Source organism: Stenella coeruleoalba, assembly GCF_951394435.1.
Source record: "Stenella coeruleoalba genome assembly, chromosome: 2".
NCBI lineage: Eukaryota > Metazoa > Chordata > Mammalia > Artiodactyla > Delphinidae > Stenella > Stenella coeruleoalba.
This window is the reverse complement of record NC_137147.1, coordinates 131,738,133-131,751,132: the sequence shown is the minus strand read 5'-3', so window position 1 is coordinate 131,751,132 and position 13,000 is coordinate 131,738,133. Positions and strand designations below refer to the sequence as shown.

Here is a 13,000-nt window from a genome sequence, read left to right as displayed (position 1 = left end):
GGCTTTTGTTTATTGCAAGATTTTTAATCACAGTTTCAATTTCATTGTTTGTGATTGGTCTGTTTATATTTTCTATTTCTTCCTGGTTCAGTCTCGGAAGGTTGTGCTTTTCTAAGAATTTGTCCGTTTCTTTCAGGTTGTCTGTTTTAGTGGCATATAGTTGCTTGTAGTAATCCCTTATGATTTTTTGTATTTCTGAAGTGTCGGTTGTTACTTCTGTTTTTTCATTTCTAATTCTGTTGATTTGAGTCTTCTTCTGTATTTTCTTGATGAGTCTGGCTAATGGTTTATCAGTTTTGTTTATCTTCTCAAAGTACCAGCTTTTAGTTTTATTGATCTTTCTGTTGTTTCCTTTATTTCTTTTTCATTTATTTCTGATCTGATCCTTATGATTTCTTTCCTTCTGCTAACTTTGCGGGTTTTTTGTTCTTCTTTCTCTAATTGCTTTAGATGTAAGGTTATGTTGTTTATTTGAGATGTTTCTTGTTTCTTGAGGTAGGATTGTATTGCTATAAAGTTCCCTCTTAGAACTGCTTTTGCTGCCTCCCCTAGGTTTTGGGTCATTGTGTTTTCATTGTCATTTGTTTCTAGGTATTTTTTGATTTACTCTTTGATTTCTTCAGTGATCTCTTGGTTATTTAGTAGTGTACTGTTTAGCTTCCATGTGTTTGTAATTTTTACAGGTTTTTTTCCCTGTAATTGATTTCTAGTCACATAGCATTGTGGTCAGAAAAGATACTTGATACAGTTTCAACTTTCTTAAATTTACCAAGGCTTGATTTGTGACCCAAGATATGATATATCCTAGAGAGTGTTCCTTGAGCACTTAAGAAGAAAGTGTTTTCTTTTGTTTTTGGATGGAATGTCCTATAAATATAAATTAAGTTTAATATGTCATTTAAAGCTTTTGTTTCCTTAAATATTTTCATTTTGGATGATCTGTGTATTGGTGGAAGAGGGATGTTATAGTCCCCTACTATCATTGTGTTATTGTCGATTTCCCCCTTAAGGCTGTTAACATTTGCCTTATGTATTGAGGTGCTCCTGTGTTGGGCGCACAAATATTTACAATATTTATATCTTCTTCGATTTATCCCTTAATCATTATGTAGTGGCCTTTTTTGTCTCTTGTAATAGTCTTTATTTTAGAGTCTATTTTGTCTTATATGAGGATTGCTACTCCAACTTTCTTTTCATTTCCATTTTCATGGAGTATCTCTGTCCACCCCCTCACTTTCAGTCTGTATGTATCCCTAGGTCTGAAGTGGGTCCCTTGTATATAGCATATATACGTTTCTTGTTTTTGTATCCATTCAGACAGTCTATATCTTTTGGTTGGAGCATTTAATCCATTTACATTTAAGGTAATTATCAATATGTATGTTCCTATTACCATGTTCTTTTTATTTTAACATCTTTATTGGAGTATAGCTGCTTTACAATGGTGTGTTAGTTTCTGCTTTATAACAAAGTGAATCAGTTTTACATATATATATTTGTTCCCATATCTCTTCCCTCTTGCGTCTCCCTCCCTCCCACCCTCCCTATCCCACCCCTCTAGGTGGTCACAAACCACCTAGCTGATCTCCCTGTGCTATGCGGCTACTTCCCACTAGCTATCTGTTTTACGTTTGGTAGTGTATGTAATGTCCATGACACTCTCTCACTTTGTCACAGCTTACCCTTCCCCTCCCCGTATCCTCAAGTCCATGCTCTAGTAGTTCTGTGTCTTTATTCCCGTCTTACCCCTAGGTTCTTCATGACTTTTTTTTTCTTAGATTCCATATATATGTGTTAGCATACGGTATTTGTTTTACTCTTTCTGATTTACTTCTCTCTGTATGACAGACTCTAGGTCCATCCACCTTACTACAAATAACTCAATTTCATTTCTTTTTATGGCTGAGTAATATTCCATTGTATATATGTGCCACATCTTCTTTATCCATTCATCTGTTGATGGATCCTTAGGTTGCTTCCATGTCCTGGCTATTGTAAATAGAGCTGCAATGAACATTTTGGTACATGACTCTTTGAATTATGGTTTTCTCAGATTATATGCCCAGTAGTTGGATTGCTGCATCATATGGTAGTTCTATCATGTTCTTAATTGTTGTGGGTTTGTTATTGTAGGTCTTTTCCTTCTCGTGTGTTTCCTGCCTAGAGAAGTTCCTTTAGCATTTATTGTAAAGCTGGTTTGGTGGTACTGAATTCTCTTAACTTTTGCTTGTCTGTAAAGGTTTTAATTTCTCTGTTGAATCTGAATGACATCCTTGCTGGGGAGAGTAATCTTGGTTGTGAGTTTTTCCTTGTCATCACTTTAAATATGTCCTGCCACTGTCTTCTTGGTTGCAGAGTTTCTGCTGAAAGATCAGCTGTTAACCTTATGGGGATTCTCTTGTATGTTATTTGTTGCTTTCCCTTGCTGCTTTTAATATTTTTTCTTTGTATTTAATTTGTGATAGCTTGAATTATTTGTGTCTTTGTGTGTTTCTCCTTGGATTTATCCTGTATAGGACTCTCTGTGCTTCGTTTACTTTATTGACTATTTCCTTTCCCATATTAGTGAAGTTTTCAGCCATAATCTCTTCAACTATTTTCTCAGTCCCTTTCTTTTTCTCTTCTTCTTCTGGGACCCCTATAATTTGAATGTTGGTGCATTCAATGTTGTCCTAGAGGTCTCTGAGACTGTCCTCAATTCTTTTCATTCTTTTTTCTTCTGATCTGTGGTAGTTATTTCCACTATTTTACTTTCTATGCACTTATCCATTCTTCTGCCTCAGTTATACTGCTATTGCTTTCTTCTGGAGAATTTTAAATTTCATTTATTGTGTTGCTCATCATTGTTCGTTTGCTCTTTAGTTCTTGTAGGTCCTTGTTAAACATTTCTTCTGTTTTTTCTATTCTGTTTCCAAGATTTTGGATCATCTTTACTATCATTACTCTGAATTCTTTTTCAGGTAGACTGCCTAATTCCTCTTCATTTGTTTGGTGTGGTGGGTTTTTACTTTGCTCCTTCATCTGCTGTGTATTTCTCTGTCTTCTCATTTTGCTTAACTTACTGTGTTTCGGGTCTCCTTTTTGTGGGCTGCATGTTCGTAGTTCCTGTTGTGTTCGGTTTCTGCCCTCAGTGGGTGAGGTTGGTTTAGTGACTTGTATAGGCTTCCTGGTAGAGGGGACTGGTGCCTGTGTTCTGGTGGGTGGGGCTGGATCTTGTCTTTCTGGTGGGTAGGGCCGCATGCGGTTGTGTGCTTTGGGGTGTCTGTGAACTTAGTATGATTTTAGGCAGCCTCTCTGCTAATGGATAGGGTTGTATTCCTGTCTTGCTAGTTGTTTGGCATGGGACATCCAGCACTGGAATTTGCTGGCCGTTGGGTGCATGTGGGTCTTAGCATTGAGACGGAGATGTCTGTGAGCGCTCTCGCCAATTGATATTATGTGGGGCCGGGAGGTACTGATGGTCCAGTGTTCTGTATTTGGCTCTCCCACCTCAGAGGCTCAGGCAGGAGCACCAAGACCCTGTCAGCCACACAGCTGGATCTACAACACAAGAGCAAGGAATAGAAAGGGCTCCCTCAGGACTAAAAGCCTCACTGTGGACCTCCTTGCTGGGTCTCTGCAACACATAATCCTGTATGTCATAAGCTGATGGCAGGTCCAAAGCATTGCTCTCCTGTGACTGGCTACTGGAGTGGCTTGCTGATTTGCCTTATCCACCCCACGACAGCAGCTGCCTCAAACCCTCAGTGTGTTAGAATTTTTAATGTTTGTTTACTCTTTGTACTTATATTATGACCTTCTTTAAGGCAAGATGTTTGTCATATCTTCTCTATCACAAGCATCTGGCATTGTATCAATACTTGACCCTTACTAAGAGCTCATAAAGTGTTATTCAGTAGAACCAGTTTTTTGCTTTCATATGAGATTATTAGATAATATTGCCTTAGGTGAAGGTTGATGGACTTTGGAACCTTATAATAATTGGACCTTAGTGGAGTGGGGGAAAGACATATAAGCAAATAAAACCAAATGTTTTTATATTCTATCACCAGTTTAAGGGAAATTTCCCTGTAATGCAGTCCATTAGTCTGTGGTTCAGAGTATTGTATAGTAAATGGTTTATTTTAACCTGGAAGTCTTTAATGCATGCATAGTAAAGGTTCTCATACTGATCTCCATGTATTGTGTCATTGGATTAATTGAGACTCTTTATTATCATTGTAAAACATGTTTAAGCATGCTGAAAGATTGTGGCTTATAGGCTTACTTTAGTATATATGCGCAATTCTGTTCTTCCTGGTTGAGTTAAATGCTTTAGACTATGCAGTTAGTTACCAAACTTGTTTACTCAAGTTGTCTATATAATAACTCATAACTTAAATATTAAGTAAACCACTAAAATGTGAGTGTAAAAGAGTCATTGTTTCTGTGAAAACTAAGATAAGTTTTTGGAAAGCTTTCATAAAGTGAACTGTTAAAGTTTTGCTGTCAGATGAGTGGATAGGACAGCTGTGAAAGATTGGGGAAATTATTATTAAAACTGAGGAGGATTGTGTACTAAGATTATTTAATAGGTGTCACTAAAGTATCACTCCATTTTAAAGAAAACAAAATTGGACATTGTCAATGAGGCATCATGTATGAAATAATATACACAAAAAAAGCCTGTTTTAATAATGCCTACATTGATAAATTGGCAAATTAATGCACATTTATATTAAAAGTTATGAGTTTTAAATGAAAATAAAATTTTAAATAAAAAATATATGCATTTTTTTTAAGATTCCCCATTTAACTGAAATTTTCTTTTAAACCAATCTGGTGAGAGCTTTTTTGTTATATTTGTTCCCATATAATATGTTATGGTATATTAATGAAGTATTAGAAGAAGATAAATTTATGAGTATATTTGCCTTAAATTGCTGTGGTAGTATGTTATTCTATATATGTGGATACACACACACACACACACACACGCACAAAATGCATTTAAAATTTAAATATATTAACTATATTTTTAAAATTTTAACTTATATTTGATTTATTAAATGCTGTCATTTTCTCCATAGGGGTTCACCTGGCACAGTGGCTGCTCCGCGTCTGGCTCCCACAGGTGTCAGTTGGGCTGACAAGGTAAAGGCTCATCATACAGGCTCTACTGCTTCTTCGGATGTAGCACCTGCCCAGTCTTGCCCACCAATGACAGTGCAGAAGCCTTCCCGCAAAAATGGCAAGTGACTTTGAATCAACCTTTGTATGTATTAGACAAGTAGATTTATGTGAAGATATTTATTTTATTTGAATTTGGTGCTAATAACATTATATATTTATCTTTGTGCATCATTTATATGATGTTAATTTGCCTTAGTTAAAATCATAAAATCATCTTAACTGTATGAAAACTTTTGGAGGTCATTCTAGTCTCAGGTTTGCCCTGTGTAAACTTTAAGGAGAATGATATCTTTTGTCAGTTCATTTGTAAGTAGAAGAGAAATAAAGTAGTTCATCTTCTAGGTAGTATACACTTTAAAATGTCATGTCAGTACTTCATTTCATTAATGTTTAAATATTGTTTGGGTACTAAAATAATATCATGTGTTTATCTTTACTCACATATCTGTTTTCCATACCATCAGAATAATAAAGGGGCAAAAATAAATAGAAGGGCTGTAATTCTGAAGACTCATCTGAATTGATTCCATAGGAGTTTCCTTCATAAATCCAGAGTGGATTTTTATACATCTTTAGAGGCTTAGATTTTAGAGTGATAGTAAGTAATAATGAGTTTGTCTTATTAGTTAAGGAACAACTTGAGAATACTGCTTTCTTTTCTATTCAATGAAGGGTCACTTTGGAGTTTTTTGGTTCATAAAGAAATGTTTTATTGGATATAACAAAGGTATTGCCACCTTTGCATTATTGATGTTGTTGCGCTGTTTTTCCATTTTGGTCTCAGTAAGTGCTATTGGCTTATTTCAGATACATACCTTACTTTTATGGAATATATTACCCTTGCTTTCTCCATTGAGAAAGTAGAAAATTGAGAGTTGGTATGAGTTCTTTCTTAGGAAAAGGTAGGAAAATGTGGAATCATGAAGTTTAGTGTCTGTGTCTTGAAAGTCTGAGAGAAATGTGTTAAAAAATCAAAACTGCAAAAGAACTTAAAGGAATTATAGTATTAGCATGTATCATGGTTTTGTTTAAAGCAGTACTCTCAGATTATTTATGAGTGTGACCCGTTTGGTTGAAGTGAAATGATAGATCTTCATTATGACTAGGCTTAAAAATACTCGTTAATATACCAAGGAATTTTGTTTTTGACCACTTTGGTTTTCAGTTGTGGGGTTTTGATGCACTGTTTTGCACAGTGAATTATGGTGTATATCTTAAGTCATTTATAATTACAGTAGGTATAGTACTCAAGTTTGTAATGATATGCTATAAAATTGATTTTTGTTAAAGATGATAGAGTGAGCACATGCAGTTACTTTGCTTTTTCCCCAGACTCAACTAAAATGATATGAAAGGACTTAAGGAAAAAGAGACAGGAGAAGAGATGACATGAACAAATTTTTGAAAGTTGGAAAATAGCAAGACCAGTTGTGACATTTGAGTAAGCTAGCTGAATCCTCAGCTCAGGGGGTGGGCAAAACTGTCAAGCAATCCAATTTGATCCACATAACTTCCAAAAGGATCAGAAATTGGTGGGAGCAGGTATCTCTGGAAGTGAGGGTATAGGTAGGGATTATAAGAAGAATCTCGAATCTTCCCCACTTCCCCATAACTCTGAATAGTAGGATGAGAGTAGATGTATCTCTCTCACCCTACAGAATATTGGAGGTTTAGTTTCTAGAGAAGGTACAAAAGATGGTATTTGACCTGAGAGATACCAGACACATTGGAAGGTGGGGGTACTGTATTGCAAACAACGAGACTAAGTAGAAGACTATGGATAAAGATAATGTTGAGATACCTCAATCTTGCTTCCACTTCAAGCCCTCTTCTACTTGAACTGCCAGGTTTCCAGATCAAGAGAACCCACACCTGAGGAACACATCCAAATCTGATATAGATCATGAGATATTGGTCTTCAAGGCTGATTCTCTAATTGATGAATGTCTGGTAGTCTTGGAAGACTTAGGCAATCTGAAGCCAGATTGTGGACTGTGGTAGATTGTCTGCAAAGATGGGTGTGAACAGTTTCTCTCATCCCTGTGCATGCATGCCACTTCCACTGTCAAGTGGTAGATTCTGTTTTCCCTCGCCTTAAATCTTTGGTTGGTCCTGTGACTTGATATAATCAATAGAATGTATCTAGAGTGAGGTTTGGTAAATTCCCAACCTAGCTGGTAAGAGGGCTTGCAGCTTCAATTTTCTCCTTGTTGGAAGCCAGCTACCATGTAAAGAAGCCCAAGATAGGCTGCTGAATAATGAGAGACCATGTGAAGAGAAAGTGGCCCGGAGAAGAACTTAGTCTCAGCCAGTAACTAGTATGAAAGATTTGGACATGTGGTGAAGCTATCATGAATTCTCTGGTCTCAGTTGAACCACCCTTGCTGACACCATATGGAGATGAGATGAACCCCCTCCTACACCTCCCCCCACCAAACTGAGCACTCTTCAGATTCCTGAGTCAAAGAATTGCATGGAAATAACATAGTATTTTAAGATGCTAAGTTTTAGACTTATTATATAAAAATAGATACTGGACTATCCACTATTTGAATAACATGGATTATAGAAAGATAAAGGAAAAGGAAGAAGTCATGAAATAATTAAAGGAAATTTTGTTTAACAGAAAGATAATAAGTTTTTAACCAAAAGGGCCCATTAAGTGCCCACTATAATGGATGAAACTGCAGTGACATCAGAACATGTTGGGAGGGGCTTCCCTAGTGGCGCAGTGGTTGAGAGTCTGCTTGCCAATGCAAGGGACACAGGGTCGTGCCCCGGTCCAGGAAGATCCCACATGCTGCAGAGCGGCTGGGCCCGTGAGCCATGGCCGCTGAGCCTGCGCGTCCGGAGCCTGTGCTCCGCAACGGGAGAGGCCACAACAGTGAGAGGCCCGTGTACTGCAAAAAAAAAAAAAAAAAAAAAAAAAAGGTGGTAAATTTATGAGTACTACAGACGATGAGAGGCTCTAAAAAATTAGAGAAAAGAATCAGTTTGTATACAAATGACCAAGAATCAGAATGACACCTGCTTTTGCAGAATTATCACTAGAAGCCACAAGAAAATTGAGCAATGTCTTCAAAATTCTGGAGGAAAATAATTTCTAAGCTAAAATCCTATGTCCAGCCAAATTATCCATTAGATGTGAGAGTAGATTAAAGACATTTTCAAACATTCTAGGTCTCAAAAGATTTTTAACTCTATGGACACTGTCACTACAAGAGGGAGCCAGTACAGAGAAGAGGCAAAGGTAATAATTCTGTGGTGGTGATCCCAGGATGATTGCTGTGTAAATGTCTAGATAGCAGCCAGTCCAGATTTTTTTATGGTCACAGTGCCCTGGAAGGGAGGAATCCAGGAAGATAAATGAAATTCTTAAAACAACTAATGTGTTTACCCACACTGAGAAGAGATTTAAAATTTAGGAGAGTTGGGATTGAATTAATTCTAAGTCAGTAGAAAATACTGAGGCTATATCATGGAGAGAAAAGAGAGAGAGGAGAATGCAGAGAAGAGCATAAGAGGCACACCTGTAAGTGGAGTCTGAAGGGATGGTATGAATGGTACAAAAGCAACCTTTGAGGAGGTAATCACTGAAGATTTCCCCAAACTGTCAAAAGATACTGTCTTATATTCAAGAACCACTATAAACTCCAACTAGGAAAAATATAAAACAAATCTCATCTAGATGCAATATAATAAAAATATTAAAAATCAAAGAAAGAAAATCTTTGCAAGTAGTCACAGCTTTAAAAAAAAAAAAGACTTTTAAAATGAGCAAGAGTCAACTTATAGCTGATGAAAGCCAGATGGCAGTGGAATGAGATCTTTAAGGTGCTGAAAGAAAATAACTGGAGAGACAGAATTCTGCATCCAGCAAAAAATAACCTTCAAAAATGAAGGTGAAATAAAGGTAGTTCTAGATGAATAAAAATTGAGAGAATTTGTAGTCAGACCTACACTAAAAAAAACCACAGAGTTCTTCAGATGGCAGGAAAATGATTCCAGATAGCATCCCAGAAATGCATGAAGGAATGAAAAAAACTAGAAGGAATAAAAATGCAGATAACCTTAAATGTGTATTGACTGTGTGAAACAATGTCTTGTGGAGCTTGACATATATGTAGAATGAAAATTTATGACAGTAACCCAAAAGATAAGAGAGGAATAAATGGAGTTTATATTTTCTAGGTTCTAACATTGTCTAAGAAGTTACAAGAGTGCTCGTTTGCATTAGACATAAGTCAACGCTGTGTTATAAATTCAGGAAAACCACAAAGAAGAATAAACGAATGTTCAACTAATAATCTTTTTGATCAATCCAAAAGAAAGCAAGAGGAAAAAAAGAAACACAAAACACATAAGACAAATCAAAAAAAGAATTATAATGTAATAGAAGTAAATGTATCAATCCCTACATTAAATGTAAATGGTCTAAATATTAAATTTTAAAAATGAAGATTATAACACTTTTAAAAATAGGGGCTTCCCTGGTGGCGCAGTGGTTGAGAGTCCGCCTGCCGATGCAGGGGACACAGGTTCGTGCCCCGGTCCGGGAAGATCCCACATGCTGCGGAGCGGCTGGGCCCGTGAGCCATGGCCGCTGAGCCTGCGCGTCCAGAGCCTGTGCTCCGCAACGGGAGAGACCACAGCAGTGAGAGTCCCGCGTACCACACACACACAAAAAAAAGCCCAATTGTATTCTGCTTATAAGAGATACACCTTCAATATTAAAATGTAGAAAAGTCAAAAGGAAAAGGCAGGGAAAGATATTCTATACATACCCCATTCAATTCAAAGCTAGTATTGTTACCAGATGAAATAAGAGTAGCCAAGCAACATTTTAGAGATTTTTAAAAATTATTAAAGGGTCATTTCAACAGAGAGATAAAGTAACTCTAAATTTATATGTACATAACATATCTTTAAAACATATAAAGCAAACCCTGACAGGACTGAAAGGAAAAATTGAAAAAAAGTCTATATTTACACTGGGAGATTTTACCATAACTGTCTTAAATGATAGTACCTGTAGATAAAGATCAGTAAAGATCAAAAATATCTAAACAACCTGATTAATGAACTTGACATAATTGATATGTCTAACAACTAATGCTTTTTTTTTTCCATTTTTTTCCCTTTTGTTACTTCAATCTGGAAACTTTTTACTGATATGTCTTCTAGTCATTCTGCTCATTCTCTGTTCTGTATGTCTAATCCATATTTTCTTGAACATATTAATAATAGCTATTTTAAAAATTTGTGTCTGAAAAGTAAAATGTTTGAACCATCTGTGAGTTTGTTAGTTTAAAAAACAGTTTTGGGGCAGTTTAGAGTTATTTTACTCTTTTTGATTAGGATGCCTCATATTTAATTGAATGTTTAACATTGTATACTAAAAGTTATAGAGACTTCTTCTAAAAATATATAGTTTTTTATGGCAGTAAGGTAGAGAACAAGCAGAACACCTTAATCCTGTCAAGGTTTGGCTTGAGGTTTTATTAAAGTTGATGTGTTTTAGTTTTTTCTTGTTCCTTTTGGAGTCTCAATTGAAAACCTGGGGTGCTTGCCAAGACCACTTCATTCCTGAGTTCCAACTTTTATTTCCTCGGCACCATACAGTTGCTACAATATCTGCTTAGTTCATTAGCATCCCAGCTGCTGTTTTCTGCTGGGTGTCTTGGAATCTTGCCCTGTATATGCAAAGCTTAGCAGTTGTCAGACTTCTTAGGGGAAGATTGAATGCAGATTCTTTTGGCTTACTTTCCTGCAGTTTCCCCCTCTCCAAGATTTTTTCCCCTGAAGCCCCAGTTTCTTTAGACTCATCGAACTCCAATATCTGTCTTAGCTAGATAGGACTGCTGGTTTCTGCTAGAACTCACTTTCCTACACTGTGAATTCCAGCAGTCTTCAGGGAAAATTCTAGGGTGAATGTGGATCTCATGTTGTTGTCCCTATTCTCAGGAATTGTAGTTCCTCAAGTCTTGCCTATACTGGTTGCTTTCCAATGCCTTTAAACAATTCATTTATATATTTCATCTAGCTCTTGTAGTTCTGTTTGGCAGGAAGAAGATTAATTTTAATACAGGCTACTTTGTCATGCCTGTAAGTCCAAATACATATTCAAGCACACATGGAATATTTACCAAAATTGACACAGTAAACAAGTTTCAACAACTTTCAGATGATTGAACTTATTCTGCCTGTCTTAACACAGTGGAATGAAGTTAGAAATTAATTACAAAAATGTAGCTGTACAATTTTCAGATTTTTGGAATTTTGGAATATATATCTGAATAATCCATGAGTCAGGGAAGAAATCACACTGAAAATCAGAAAATGTCAGTTGAATAAGAATGAACATTTGAAATCTTTGGGATTAGGGTAAAGCTATGCTTTGAGGAAATTTTCTAGCTTCAATTACACCAATTAGAAAGGAGGAAAACCTAAAATCCATACTCTGTCCATCTCAAGAAGTTAGAAAAGAACAAGCTAGACCCAGGGAATATGGAAGGAAAAATACAGGTGAGAATAGAGAAAAATTAACAAAACCAAAATGTAGTTCTTCAAATAGACCAATAAAATTAACAGACTTCTAGTAATACCAAGAAAAAAAGGAGACAAGGCCTAGCACCAGGAATGAAACAGGGGCATTGGCACAGATCCCCAAAATATTAAAAAGAAATTCTGAGCAATATTATACACTAAATTTAGAAATTTAGAAGAAATTAACAAATAACTTGAAAAACATAACAAAAATTGCATAGCAAGAATTAGAAAAACTTGAAGGAATCTATAAGTATTAAAAAAATGTGAGTTAATAATGAAACATTTTTTCACAAAGAAAATTCCAGGTCAAAATGGCTTCACCTGTGAATTCTTCCAAACATTTTAGGTAAAGATACATTCAATCTTAAAGAAACTCTTCCTCAGAATAAAAGAGAGATCATTTTATAACCTTAATATCAAAACCTAAAAAGGATATTATAATAAAACATTTTCTCTTGAACAGTGAACAACATATTAGTGAATTAAATACAGCGATAAATAAAAATGATAACAAATCACAGTCAGGTTGGGATTATTCCAGGGCTTTTTTTTTCTTTTTCTTTTTTCCTTTAATATCTTTACTGGAGTATAATTGCTTTACAATGTTGTGTTACTTTCTGTTGTATCACTATATGCATACGTATATCCCCATATACCCTCCCTCTTGCGTCTCATTCCCACCCTTCATATCCCAACCCTCTAGGTGGTTGCAAAACACCGAGCTGATCTCCCTGTCCTATGCAGCTGCTTCCCACTAGCTATATTACATTTGGTAGTGTACATATGTCAGTGTAACTCTCTCACTTTGTCTCAGCTTCCCTTTCCCTTCCCCGTGTCCTCAAGTCCATTCTCTATGTCTGTGTTTTCATTCCTGTCCTGCCCCTAGGTTCATCAGAACCATTTTCTTTGTTTTCCTTTAGATTCCATATATATGAGTAAGCATATGATATTTCTTTCTCCCTTCCTGACTTACTTCACTCTGTATGACCGACTCTAGGTCCATCCACCTCACTACAAATAACTCAGTTTCATTTCTTTTTATGGCTGAGTAATATTCCATTGTATATATGTGCCACATCTTCTATATCCATTAATCTGTTGATGGACACTTAGTTGCTTCCTTGTTCTGGCTGTTGTAAATAGTGCTGCAGTGAACACTGTGGTACATGACTCTTTTTTTTTTTTTTTTTTCGGTACGCGGGCCTCTCACTGTTGTGTCCTCTCCCGTTGCGGAGCACAGGCTCCAGACGCGCAGGCTCAGTGGCCATGGCTCACGGGC

The 13,000-nt window shown here is 36.3% G+C and overlaps 1 protein-coding gene across 4 annotated transcripts in view; it reads left to right on the top strand.

Moving 5' to 3' along the window:
- Positions 1 to 13,000, top strand: part of SCAPER (S-phase cyclin A associated protein in the ER) — a 495,741-nt gene that overhangs the window by 127,904 nt on the left and 354,837 nt on the right. For all 4 annotated transcript variants that reach the window (XM_079912990.1, XM_079912987.1, XM_079912988.1 and 1 more), the window contains exon 8: positions 5,070 to 5,230. In XM_079912990.1, the coding sequence (XP_079769116.1) occupies positions 5,070 to 5,230 (161 nt within the window). The remainder of the gene's footprint in view (positions 1 to 5,069; positions 5,231 to 13,000) is intronic.